Source organism: Cynocephalus volans, chromosome 3 (genome assembly GCF_027409185.1).
Source record: "Cynocephalus volans isolate mCynVol1 chromosome 3, mCynVol1.pri, whole genome shotgun sequence".
In the NCBI taxonomy this organism is placed as follows: Eukaryota; Metazoa; Chordata; class Mammalia; order Dermoptera; family Cynocephalidae; genus Cynocephalus; species Cynocephalus volans.
In genome coordinates, this window is record NC_084462.1 from 6,766,812 (window position 1) to 6,781,426 (window position 14,615).

General features: G+C 39.7%; 1 protein-coding gene and 1 pseudogene across 1 annotated transcript; both read left to right on the forward strand.

The window, feature by feature from the left end:
- Window positions 1-353: 353 nt before the first annotated feature.
- Window positions 354-2,524, forward strand: LOC134371916 (large ribosomal subunit protein uL30-like; annotated as a pseudogene).
- A 1,554-nt stretch (window positions 2,525-4,078) lies between these two features.
- On the forward strand, window positions 4,079-14,026 carry DPRX (divergent-paired related homeobox). The gene is made up of 3 exons (XM_063088750.1): window positions 4,079-4,106; window positions 12,623-12,777; window positions 13,709-14,026. The coding sequence occupies exons 1-3, from the start codon at window positions 4,079-4,081 to the stop codon at window positions 14,024-14,026; spliced, it is 501 nt and encodes a 166-aa protein (XP_062944820.1).
- The last annotated feature ends 589 nt before the right edge of the window (window positions 14,027-14,615 follow it).

Sequence of the window (14,615 nt, forward strand, 5' to 3'; positions counted from 1 at the left end):
TTTTCTTTTTTGGCTGCTGGACCGTAAGGTGATCCAAACCCCTGACCTTAGTGTTCTAACACTGAGCTCTAATGAATGAGGTTTTTATCCTCTTTTTTTGAAATCCCAATTAATGAGTTTTTAAGTGTACAATTCAGTGACATTAAGTACGGGCTGTTTGGCTGGCCGGTTGGTAGCTACTGGTAGCTCAGTCGGGTAGAGTGTGGGGCTGTAACACCAAGGTCAAGGGGTTCAGATCCTCTTACCAGCCAGCTGCCAACAACAACAAAAAAATATGGGCTATTACTTTCTATGGTGTAAATAAAGAATATCAGAAAAGACCCTGGGACAGAATACAAAAGGATGCATGGCACATGCCTGAGATGAGATTATGGCAGAATAAGGTGAGTCTACGTTTGCATGTGACTGAACACTGAAGCTCAGATTGAAATTGGAGGTGTACCAATTCATATGACGAATGTGATATGGACATCTGCTACTGCACAATCCTTGCACTTTTTATTTTTTATTTATTTATTTTTTTTTTTTTTTTTGTCGTTTTTTCGTGACCGGCACTCAGCCAGTGAGTGCACCGGTCAGTCCTATATAGGATCCGAACCCGCGGCGGGAGCGTCGCCGCACTGCCAGCGCAGCACTCTACCAAGTGCGCCACAGGCTCGGCCCAATCCTTGCACTTTTTAAATGTGTGTATCCCTATACGAAGTCCACTTAGTCACTGAGTCCTTAAGGAAGAATCCAGCCAATCCCTATTGCTACTTGGTCCCAAGACCATGACTTATATTCATCTCTCTTTTCTACCATGTCTTCTAGATGTCCTTATAATGGACCAGCACTTCACTTTGTCTAAGTTATTTGCCTAATGGGGTGGCTCAGGGCTTCGTTTCCTTCTTTCTTTCTTTCTTTTTTTTTTTTTTTGTCAGCTGGCTGGTAAGGGGATCTAAACCCTTGAGCTTGGTGTTGTTATAACACCTTATGCTAACCAACTGTGCTAATGGGACAGCCCTGGGCCTTCATTTCCAAGAGGCTTGAATCCTAGGTTGCTAGGAGGGAAAGGGCTAACTAGTCTATAATCCATTCTTCCTATACTGGTGATGCCTGAGGAGAAATCACTAGGTCAAATCTCTCTATAAACATGCTAATCAGACTTCATGATATTTATTAGAAGAAAATAACATAACTCTTATCTATAAAATGCTTTTAGCAAGATATGCCTGTTTGGGTTTTTTTTTTTTTTTTTTTTTTTTTGGCAGCTGGTCATTAGAGGGATCTGAACACTTGACCTTGGTGCCATAACACTGCGTTCTAACCAACTGAGCTAACCGGCCAGTCCAGGGTATACCTGTTCTTTCTAGATGGCTTATAGTAAACAAACCTGAAATTTATGGGTTTATGGGGCATGGACCACTGGAAAATGTCAGTGTATGCTATTTAGTTATCAGAAAAAGAAAGAGAAGGAAGGAAAGAAGGACGAAAGGAAGGAAGAAAAAAAGAAAGAAAGAGAGAGAGGAGACAGAGAAAGTTAAGGGAATGGAACATGGGAAATGAAAAGGAGGGAGGGGGGTGTGAGCTGTGGGGGTTCCTTGCAAGGAGCCAGGTGCAAGGTCTCACCAAGGCTCATCTATTTTCTGTTCCCATCCTTGCTGTTATTTCAGGATCCTGCTGGAGGGGTGCAATCATCATAGCTTTATTGATGTCTTCCTTGGTTTCTCAGAGTCTGGATAGTATGAGCCTGACTGCAAGTCTGCAGCTCCAGGCTGCCTGGAAAACAACTTTACATTTATGTAAATAATGTCATTTTGCCTTGTAACCAACGTTCAACATATCAAGCAACCATGGGAAGAAAGGGAACTCAGAGAAATGCATGCCAAGAAAAAAAACATGGCCTTTTAAAATCTTTTAGCACCCATGTGCTTTTAGATCCAACATGACTTCAGTCCCACTCACTCCAACACTATCACAAGGAAAATAGGCAGATGTACAGAACTGATATTCAAATATCTAGGATGATAAGAAAAACTGGCAACTTCTATGTAGCTGCAGAGCCCAAGTTAGCCTTTCATCAGGATCAGAGGTATCAGTGGTGTGAGCCTGAGGGTCTGAAAGGTGTGGCAGATTCTCCACTTTAGCCAGATCTTCAACTGCACTTTTGTTAAGCTCAGCAAGTCTTCAGTAAACATGCTGAGGGTTGTGGAATGATATATTGCACAGGAGTACCTGAACCTGAAGTCAGTAAATGAACTAATCTACAGGTGTGATTATGGCAAATTCAATAAGAAGTCAATTGCCCTGACAGATAACCAGATAACACTTTGAGTACTCAATCTCTTGGTAAATATGGCATTATCTGCATGGAGAATCTGATTCATGAGATCTGTACTGTTGCAAAATGCTTCAAAGAAGCAAACCACTTCCTGTGGCCCTTCAAATGATCTATTCCATGAAATGGAATGAAGAAAAAGACCACCCATTTTGTAAAAATGCTGGTGACAGGGAAGACCAGATCAACAGCCTTATAGAAGGATGAACTAAAAGTCTACCACGGTTTTCTTTGTAATCTGGTCAGTTTTTTATTTTATTTTTTAATTTTAAAAAAAATCAGGCACAGAGAGAAAAATACATGTCCTCACTCATAAGTGGGAGCTAAGAGAGAAAGAGGAAGGAAAGAAAGACCACAGTGGAGTGTAGGACTTGCAGAGGGAGAGAAAAGACCTAGGGTTGCTGGGGGAAGGGAGGTTGGGGAGACGTTGGTGGAAGACACCGTGAATAACTGCGGTTGGTGGTGGTGGGCACGATGATAGTATTGATTTGGTCATCACAGCTTGGACACAGGTGCCGATGGTCACTCTGTGCCCCGTGAATATGTATACTCAATAAAAATATATAGCTACAAATTTTGTAAACATTTTTTTGAAGGCTAGCCAGTATGGGGACCCACACCCTTGACCCTGGTGTTACTGAGCACTAACAAACTGAGCTAACTGGCCAGCCTGGTCAGTTTGGTGACTGCCTTCAAATTGAAAATAAAATAAAGTATCTTTAGCCCCCTTTACCTTGGAATATTTGTTTCTTGTATTGCAGTGATCCACTTAAGTCACTGTTTTGTTTGCTTACTTCTGGGCTCTCTGGCTTCCCAACTGGTCTTAGGGGCAATAGTACCTCGGTGATTAAAACTGGAGCTTGCTAGACCAAGACCAAGAACACTAACCTTACCAGCCAGTGACCAAAAACAAAAACAAAAAAAAAACCTAAACTGTTGCTGAACATCGCCAAAGTCAATTAAACTCCCTTTAAAAAAAAAAAATCAGTAAATAAATAAATAAATAAAAATTAAAAAAATTAAAAAACATCAGTGTCCTCCTCTATGAAAGAAGATTGTTGAGTGGATTAAATAAATTAGGATATGCAGGTGCTTGGAACAATGCCAGTCATATGCTAGACACTAAAGAATATGTAATTTACCTACAGGGCATAATCCTGGATTTATTACTGACAATAATATTCCCAGTCCCCATCGCTGAGCATCATTACCTGGGAACTCAGGTATGTAAATCCTAAGGCCCCACCCCCAGACCTATTGAATCAGAAACTTTGATGGGGGGAGGGGGGTCGCGGTGCGCATTTTAGCAATCTCTGTTTTAATAAGCCTTCCAGGTGATTCTAGCATACCTTGAACTTTGAGACTCACTGCTGTACAGCAGTGTTTCTCAGTCTTCACCATGTACTCCGAATGACCAGGACTCTTTGTTAAAATGCAGATTCAGACTCAGTAGGTCTGCGGTGGACCAAGATTTTGCATCTTAACAAGCTCCCAGGAGATGCCAATGGGACTGGTTTGTGGACTCCCACTTTGAGTAGTGAGATGAGTCTGTGCTCAATAAATATTAGATAAATGACAGAATTGGGAGAAATCAAGGGGCTCTGGAAGATCCAGGGATCAGATTGGTAGGTGGGGAAGAAATGGGTGGAAGGGGTGGAACACAGGCGTGGCTGTCAACAGATCTATTTAAGTCCTGATGCTATTTTTGCCAGTTCTCATCCATCACGGGACCTGCACGTAGGAGCACATCTAGATGAGAAGATGTCAGTCTCACAGGACCTCTCTAAAGGTAAGCTGGAGGGATGAGAATGATAGAAAAGATGTGGGACGAAGTTGAGAGCAGCGGACTCTGTGGGATTCGGGCAGAGATGATATCACAGAAGCCCATGCTTGTCAACATGGGTGGTAGGAACTTTGCTTGACTGCTGTCATCTGAGAGTAAGCCGAGGGAAGCCCAATTCTCTGAATTCCAAATCTTCCCCCTTGTTAATTATGTCATAATTCCTCTGACCTTTTTTTTCCCCCCTCTGATCCTTGTTATTCGTTCTTGAGTAATGGGGACCCTGGTCCCTATTAGGGTGATTAAGTCAAGGAATATAGGTTTAACCAGGGGCTGGCCAGTTACCTCAGTTGGTTAGAGCATGGAGCTGATAACATCAAGGTCAAGGGTTCGGATCCCCTTATCAGCCAGCTGCAAAAAAAAAGAAACATATATATATATATATATATGTGCGTGTATATATATACAATACACACATATACACATAGCGAGTCTGGAAATCTCATCATTTTATTGAGCTTGTACTAGATTCTAGGAATTGGGCCAAACCATTTTCAGGCACGATCTGATTGAACCATTAAAAATCTTTTAAAGCTGTTACAGTTAGAAGTCTCAATTAGATTAAGTCATTAAGACTTAAGAGAGATGAAATGTGTGGTCAAGGTTTATACAGCAAACAAGCCAGAGTACTGGGACTCCCTGTTACCAAAGCCGAGTTCAATAAACTCCCACACTGCTGAAAGCATTGGTCACTGGTTCTCCAGAGACAGAACCCAGCCTAGCCTCAAATGTATCACCTAATCACCCAGTACCTCGGTTTCCCCACCTGTACCTACCACATAGGGATTAATGAGAATTGCATGAGCTAATGTTTGCAAAGTACTTAGAACAGTGCCTGGTGCAGTTTGGCTTTGGTTAAATAAAAGGGGTTAGATCTTGTCCCTGCTCTCCCAAAACGTTAGTTTAGAACTTATAGTTTAGAGGGCCCTCCCATGGTTCACTCGGTAGAGTGTGGTGCTGTGGCACCAAGGCCACGCGTTGGGATCCCTATAATCCCTATATAGGGATGGCCGGTTAGCTCATTTGGGAGAGCGTGGTGCTGGCAACACAAAGTCAAGGTTTGGGATCCCCTTACCACTTATCTTTTTTTTTTTTTTAAAGATGACCGGTAAGGGGATCGTAACCCTTGACTTGGTGTTGTCAGCACCACGCTCTCCCAAGTGAGATAACCGGCCATCCCTATATAGGATCCGAATCCGTGGCCTTGGTGTTATCAGCACCACACTCTCCCGAGTGAGCCACGGGCCGGCCCCTACTGGCCATCTTAAAAAAAAAAAAAAAGAACTTATAGTTTAGGAGGAGCGATAGATATTCAAATCAGGTAACAACAAATGCAGTGAGCTATCAAAATATAAAACATATATATATATATATACACACACACACACATATATATATATCCACACACAGTCATGCAACACTTGATGGTAATACGTTCTGTGAAGTGTGATTTCGTCATTGTGTGAACATCTTAGAGTGATCCTACACAAACCTAGATGGTATAGCCTTGCTACACACCTGGGCTGTATGCTATAGCCATTGCAATCTTATGCGAATAATATGTTATATGCAGTCTGGATGACTGAAACATTGTTATGTGACACATGACTCTGTGTGTATGTATATACATATAAAAAATATTATTACCAGGTCAAACAGTTATCAAGAAAGACAACCACGTCAAGGGTTCATACCTGCCAGCTACCAAAAAAAAGGAAGAAGACAACCACTCAGAGACCACAGGTTGCCCAGGAGGACAGGGCTGATCCTGTGGAATTCAACTAGCGATAAAAGTAACATGCAGGCCTGCAGATCCTAATTTTATTAGCTACTGTAGAGAAATGACTACATAAAACTTTACTTTGCAATGGTGAAATAAGAAGTATATAAAATCTTCTTTTACAGATGGTTGCTTTTTCTTGTTGATTCTCAAATTTCATAGTTTCCTTCAAATGCCACCACTAAGATCGCTTTGTTAGTTCTATGCATTGCATATATTCTCCCAGTTTGTTGCTAGTTTTTTCACTCTCTTGTGGAGTCTTTGAACAGCATTTCTTAATTATAATGTAGTCAAATTCATCCATCTTTTTTCTATAATGGTTAGCTCATTTAGTGTATAATGTCAAATCCTTCCCTATTCAGAAGTCACAAAGATATTCTCCAGAGTTGTCTTCTAATAGTTTTTATGTTTTGCCTTCTTCATTTTAAGTTCCCATTTTAGGTCTAATGTACTCCTGGTTAATTTAATCTGCAGACATCTTGGAGTTTCAGTTGCTTTTGTCAATTTTTTTTTCCTTCAGTTTTACTTCTAGTTGAACGTGGCTGGGGTAGAGAAAGGTCATAGATCTTTTTCAATTTTTATTTTTTTGTTATAGATTTTTGGGGGGGATGGGGTGGCTGGCCAGTAAAGGGATCCAAACCCTTGACCTTGGTGTTATAACAACTGAGCTAACTAACCAGCCAGCTCTCTCATAGATCTTTTAACTAGTCAGGTTGCTTAACTCTTTCTTCTTAATAGTTCTGATAGCCCTCTTGTTGATTCTGCTGGCTTTTCTAGTAGATAATCATATTATCTACCAGTAATCAGTTTTATCTCTTCTGTTCCACTTTTACAGTTTTCTTTCTCATAGCAGTACTAGGTTAAACTGTTTAACTGTGCTTTTCAATATCTTTTCTATGTTCCTGATGTTAAAGGAAATACACATAGTTTTTTTTTATTAAGTATGTTTCCTGGAGGGTTTTGGCATACGACTTTCAAAAAGTAAGGCGAGATACTTTACTTTCTTTTTTGGGGGGGTGGGGGTACAGCTGGCCAGTACAGGGATCGAAACCTGGACCTCGGTGTTATCAGCACCACACTCTAACCAAAGGATACTTTATTTTCTAATTTGGTAGTATTTTCTTTTTCATTAAAAAAAAAAAAAAACTTTTGGGCCAGCCCGTGGCTCACTGAGGAGAGTGTGGTGCTGATAACACCAAGGCCACAGGTTCGAATCCCATATAGGGATGACCGGTTAGCTCGTTGGGAGAGCGTGGTGCTGACAACACCAAGTCAAGGGTTAAGATCCCCTTACTGGTCATCTTTAAAAAAAAAAAAAGAAAAAAAAAAACTTTTGATGTATAATTTATTTACAATAATGTCCACCCATTTTATGTGTACATTTCCATATGTTTTGACAAATCTATATGCCTGTGAAACACCACACCAATCAAAATGTAGAACATTCCCATCACCTTAAAAAGTTCTCTCGTGTTCCATTGTGGTCATCATTCCCCCCTCCAACACACAACATACAGCACACCACCACCAGGCTCCTTCTGATCTGCTTTCTCACTCTACGGGTGAGTCTTGTCTGTCCAGTATTGCATATAAATCAATATATACAGGATTTTGGGTCTGACATCTTTTGCTCAGCATAATGTTTTCAGGATGCGCTTGTGTTGTATCAGTAGTTCATTCTTTTTTTTTTTTTTTATAGCTGAGTGCTATTCTGTTCTATGAATACAACCCAATTTGGCCATCACTTGCTGGTGAACATTTAGGTTTCTTCACCAACTTTTGACAACTATGAATAAAGCTGTTATAAACATTCACACACAAGCCTTTTCATGAACATGTTCTCATTTCTCTTGGGTACATATCTGGGAGGAGAATTGTTAGGTCATGCGGTAAGTATATGTTTAATTTCATAAGCAACTATCAAACTGCTTTCCTAAGTTTCTGGACCATTTTGCATTTTCACCAGCAATCCCCAGAATTCCAGTTGCTCCACATTCTCACCAACACTTGGTATTGTCAGTCTTTTTAATGTTAGCCATTCTAATGAATGAGTAGTGATATTGTCTTGTAACCTGAATTTCTCTGAAGACCAATGATATTGAGAATCTCTTCATGAGTTTATTGGCCTTTCCTGTATCTTCCTGTGAAGTATCTCATCAAGTATTTTGACCATTTTTTTATTAGCTTATCTTTTTTTGAGTTTTCTAATATATGTGTTTGAGTATTTTCTTTCAGTCTATGGCTAGCCTGTTTATTGTTTTGTGTTTTTTAACTTTACTGAGGTATGATTGACATATAAAAATCTGTACATATTTAATGTATGCAACCTGATGAGTACAGTGATGCCTCTTTTATTTCTTTTTTTTTTTTTCTTTTGGCGGCTGGCTGGTACTGGGATCCAGACCCTTGACTCTGGTGTTGTGACTCTGCTCTACAACCAACTGAGCTAACCAGCCAGCCGTCTTCTTTTATTTCTTTTTTAAAAATTTTTTTAAAATTTGGTCTCTTCTATTTTTTAATGCTATCTTTCATTACTTTTTTGTTTGTTTTCCTCTTCTTTTTTTGTTTCTTTTTCTCAATGCTGTCTTTCAAAGAGCAAAAGTTTTAATTGATAAAGCCCAATTCATCAATTTTTTACTTTTATACTTTGTGCTTTTTGTGTTCTATGTAATGAGACCCCAGGTCTCCAAGGTTTTGTCATATGTTTTCTTCTAGAAGTTTTATAGATTTAGGTTTAATATTTATGTCTAATCTGTTTCTAGTTCATTTTTGTGTATGGTTTTAAGGTAACAGTAAAGTTTTATTTGTTTGTTTGTTTGTTTGTTTACATGGATATCCAGCTGATCCAAAACCATTTGATTTCCTCTTTGTCCTATGGATTATTTTGAAATGTCTTGTTTAATTTCCAATTATTGGGGGAAGGGGTTCAGATGTTTTCATTACATATTTCTATTTTAACTCCATTGCATTCAAAGAACACTTTGTATGATTTAAATCCTTGAATTGTTTTTGAGATTTGGTTTACAAAACACTCTAACCTGATGAAGCTTTCATATGCCCTGGAGAAGTATATGTAATTTCTGCCATCATTGAGTGTAGTGTCTTATAAATATAAGGGCACTTCAAAAAGTTCATGGAAAGATTCATATTATCTTTTAATTCTATTTTTCCATGAACTTTTTGAAGTACCTTTATATAAATAATCAAGCTGGCTCATAAGATTTTCATAACAATCTCTGAGATTTCCCTTATCTCAGAGATCACAGCCCTATACTACCTGATATCCAGTATCTGAAAATAGTTGTTTCATGTATTTTGTACAATTTTTAGGTGTTTATCATGGTGGGACAAATCCAGTACAGCTTACTTTAATACAGCTAGAGGCTGAACTCCACTATGCATTTTTAGCAGTTTTATTGAGGCACAGTTGACATATATTTAAACTACACATATTTAAAGAATACAATCCGATAAGTTCTGATATGTATATACTCACAAAACCACCTCTGCAATCAAGATAATGTATATGTCCATCTCCCCCAAAGTTTCTTCATATACCTTCTTCCACTAAACTTTCTAAAATCATAAAGATAATGAATTTTTTTAAAAAGTATGTGTTGATCACAACAATTAATTATTTATACTTTAATTTATTAATATGGTGAATTACACTGATAGATTTCTTTCTGATATTAAAGTATCCTTTCATTCCTGAGATAAAACTTATTTTATCTTGATGTATTAAAAAAAATACAGTGTTTGGTTCAGTTAGTGTATTTTAAGGACTTTGAAATACTTTTCAAAGTGAAATTGGCCTATTTTACTTTTTTATTGCCCTTAACTGCTTATGGAGTCAAAGTGACATTAGTTTCAGAATATCAGGTGGATGACTTAAAAGGGATATGAGTAAAATTTGAGGGAAGATGTTATACATTATCTTGATTATGGAGATGGTTACATGAGTGTATATATATATCAAAAACTAGATTGCACATTTTAAATATGTGCAGTTTACTATATGTCAACTATATCTCAATAAAACTAAGTACACAGTGGAGTTCAGTTCAGGATCTCTCATGAGGTTGCAGTCAAACTGTCAACAAGGACTAAAGTCATCACTTCTAAGATGGCCATTTACAAGTTTGTCAGCAAGAAGCTTTAGTTCCTCACTAACTTCTATCAAGAGACCTCAGTTCCTTGCCAAGAGGGCCTTGCCACACAGGGCTGCTCAACACTGCTTCCCCTAGAGCAGGTGAGCCAAGACAAAGTGTCTGAGACAGAAGGCATGATGTCTTTTATAAACTAAGCTCAGAAGTGACATCCCATCCTTTTTTGCTGTACTGTATTGGCCACACAGACCAACCCTTGTACCGTTTTGGATGGGACTAGCGACTACGCAAAAGTGTTAACACTGAGTGTCTCTTGAAGGCACCATATGCTTTGGAGAATGTCATGGTCAGATATATAAGTGTGCATGCAAGTGCATGTCTGGGGGTCAGTGTCATTCTTTGCAGACTCACAACTTAATTGTATCCTCAGTTACCTGTTAAGAAAGGGACTAGAATCATCATCAACCACATGAGATCTCTGAAACCTAAGGAGGCAAATGATGTATTAAACGTCAATTACACTGCTGAGAGTCAAAGCCAGCCCTTGGGGCCTGTCTGTCTCCTATCACATTGTCTATCACTGGATGACCTCATTGCAAATCTATTGTCTTACAGAACTGTGACTCCAGACTCTGGAGACCCAATGACCCCTGATGATTGTCTGTTCTGATAACCTTTGAGCTTGGGAGAACCCATAAGGGCTTAATGCTCAGCTGACCCATGTAAATAAATACAGAGCTCTCTGCCTACCTCCTTGACAGGGCCCTACATGATTTCCCCACAGCCCCCAACAGTGACTTATTTTCTTAATACCTCTCTCTCACTTTCTCTACTCCAACCATACTCATTTCTTTATCGTCCCTCAGGGATTTCATACTTGTTCCCTCTGTCTAAAATTCCCTTCCTGAAAATATGCACATGATTCAATCCCTTGCCTCCTGGGCAGGCTTCAATGATTCAAAGGGCATTAGAACGGGCCGGCCCGTGGCTCACTCAGGAGAGTGTGGTGCTGATAACACCAAGGCCACGGGTTCGGATCCCATATAGGGATGGCCGGTTGCTCACTGGGTGAGCGTGGTGCTGACAACACCAAGTCAAGGGTTAAGATCCCCTTACCGGTCATCTTTTTAAAAAAAAAAACAAAAAACAAAAAAAACAAAGGGCATTAGAACGCAAATTCCCTCTCCTCATCCCTCTTTTTTTTTCTATGTGAGAGGTCATCATAAAGTTCATAGAAAGGGCTGGCCAATTAGCTCAGTTTGTTAAAGCATGGTGTTATAACACCAAGGTCAAGAGTTTGGAAAGATTCATATTATGTTTTAATTCTATTTTTCTATGAACTTTTTGAAGTACCCTCGTACAGTACTTAACATTATCTAACTTAATGTGTATTTTAACACTTTTACTTTGTGTGTGTCTCTCCATTAAAATGTGATACCCATGAGGGCCGGCCCATGGCTCGCTTGGGAGAGTGTGGTGCTGATAACACCAAGGCCATGGGTTCGGATCCCTATATAGGGATGGCCGGTTAGCTCACTTGGGAGAGCATGGTGCTGACAACACCAAGTCAAGGGCTAAGATCCCCTTACCGGTCATCTTTAAAAACAAAATAAAATAGAATGTGATATCCATGAGAGCAGTGGTTTTATTTTTCTGTTTCCTTGCTGTATTCCTAAAAGGATCATGGTACTCAACAAACTCTGAATGAATAATAAGGATAAAACCACATCCATTCACCTTGGGCTGAGTTGCCTATTATCTATCCAAAAGTAACAGAATCTAAGTGTTGAAGTACAAGGGATCTCATATTTAAAAAAGAAAAAGAGAGAGAGAGACTGCTAATGTTAGTGATGGAGTGAAGAGAAAAGAACGTTTATGGATTTGGAGAAATCTCTGTCCTTGTCACAAATCTCTAGTCTACTCTGTTCTGGCTGCCTACCCTAGTACCCGCACTCTTGGCTATTTTGGGCAGTGATGGAGTAGATCAGCCCCTGCTAAAGTTACTAATAATGTGCAGTACTGGCATTTGGTTTTTTTGATGGTTTTTTATCAAAAGGTAACTGATTATATATATTTGTGGGGTACAGAATGGAATATCAATACGTGTGTACAATATGTGGTGATCATATCAGGATAATTAGTATACTCATGTTTATAAAACTTAATCAATCTTTGTGGGGATCTCATATTTAAATTATAATAGATAAAGGACCAAAAAAAAAAAAAAAAGTGGGAAATGAACAACCTTTTTCTATTCTCTCTCTCTCTCTCTTTTTTTTTTTTTTTTGGTGGCTAGCCAGTATGGGGATCCAAACTCGTGATTTTGGTGTTACAAGACTGCGCTCTAACCAGCTGAGCCAACCAGCCAGCCCTCTTTTCTATAGTGAGTATGTGGAGGAGCAACTGTGACAAAACAAGGCTTAGGAAAACTAGCAGAAAAGACATACGTGCTGTGTCAATATCTGGGAACTTCAGTCACCTGATTGCCAGCCTTGACCTTGGTGGAGAGGAAGGGTTCGGGGTTTTGAGAATAGAATTGTTAGCATCTCTCATGTGTGTCCTTCTTTCCTTGCAAGGCAAGCACGAGAAGCATTCACAAAGAAGACGGACTATGTTCACTGAGAAACAACTGCAAGATTTGAACCTCCTGTTCAATAAGAACCCATATCCAGACCCCAGCCTTAAGAAAGAAATGGCTTCAAAAATGAACATACATCCAACAGTACTGCAGGTTGGGAAATAATGCCCCATCTCACTAAGCTACCTCCCTGGCCTATCCTAAACTCAGAGACCCTCTCGGATAATTCCTGATACCACACCAATCCCCAATATTCCAAAGACCCAGACGCTCCTACTCATAACCCGCAATCCTCTCTCCAAACCTGTAGAGCAAGAAAAGGTAAACTTTTTCTGTAAAGAACCAGGTAGTAAATACCGTGTTTTAGGCATTGTGGGTCATGCTGTCTCTGTTGAGACCGTTCAAGTCTGCCATCACAGCGTGAAAACAGCCATAGACAATATGGGTGGTTTTTGCATTCCTGTTAAACTTTATGGACCCAAATTTGAAGTTGATATAATTTTCATATCACAAAATACTTTTTTAAAAGAAGATGACCAGTAAGGGGATCTTAACCCTTGACTTGGTGTCGTCAGCACCACGCTCTCCCAAGTGAGCTAACTGGCCATCCCTATATAGGGATCCAAACCTGTGGCCTTGGTGCTATCAGCACCGCACTCTCCTGAGTGAGCCACGGGCCAGCCCCTCAAAATAGTATTATGTTTTGCTTTTTCAACCACTTAAAAATGTAAAACCTATGTTTAGCTCCTGGGCCATACGAAAACAGGTGGTGAGTCAGATTTGGCCCACCGGCCTTCATTTGTTGACCTCAGCCCTAGAACATCCCCTGGAACTGACCCCTTTGCTCCCCTATCCCCTGTTCTGGGTTTTCTGATCCCGGCTTCACTTTCTGTCCCCACAACCTCTCATTTTCGCTCCTTCCTGGAACTAGGCTGGGAGGGGTTCCACAAATCGTATACATGTGGCTGAGGTGTGGAGCTAGCTGTTCTCACCTAGAAGTCCCCATATTAGTGAGGAAAGTGAAAACTCTGGTGGAATCTCAGCCCATTTATCAAACCATTGCTGTTCTCTCTTTTCCCCTCAGGTTTGGTTCAAGAACCACAGAGCAAAACTCAGGAAAGCAAGATGCAGGCCTGTTCAAGAAGACTCTCAATCACAGCAATTACCTGAGGATAAAGTCAAGACCAGTCCTTCCCAGAGAAATATGCACACACTACCCAGACCCCCTAGTGGTGCCTATCCCACAGCCCTAGTTTATAGAGACCATCTGGTACCCTCATTCCAGCTCAGTGTATGCCCCAATTTTAAGGTCCCCACAGACCACTCCAGCCACAAAATAGTCCATTTTGGCTGCTGCCAAGACCCTAATGTATACTGCCTCTATCCCATTTTGGAATCCTGAATTTGTTCTCCAAGCTTCAATTCTGATTCTTTTGGCTCTTCATCCATGCAAAGTAGAGAGAGAAGCTAGACATGAAAGGCCGCACTGTAAAAATCTGTCATAATTCCCATATAAGAGAATATTTTTCAGCAATTAAGGAATGAACTAGAGATATACACAACAACATGGATAAACTTTGAAAACATTAAGTGAAGAAAAAAAAGACACAAAAGGCTACCTATGTATGATTCTATGTATATGAATTCCTAGATCAGAAAAAAACTATAGCAGCAAAAAGATTAGTGGCTGCCCGTGTGGTGGAAAGAACTGAATAGAAAGAGGCACAAAACAGATCTATTTAGAGTGCAGCCTTGTAACACCAACTCACAGGTTCAGATTCTAGAAATGGCCAGGCCACAGAAAGAAACAAATTGATTGGAGTAATAGAAATGTTTCATATCTTAATCAGGGTGCCAGTTACCTGGGTGTATAAATTCATCAAAACATAGAACTGTATATCTAAAATCTGTGCATTTTATTTTACATAAATTATACCTCAATAAAAAATAAATATATAAATGGAATAGTAAGGACAGTTATTTTCCTCCTT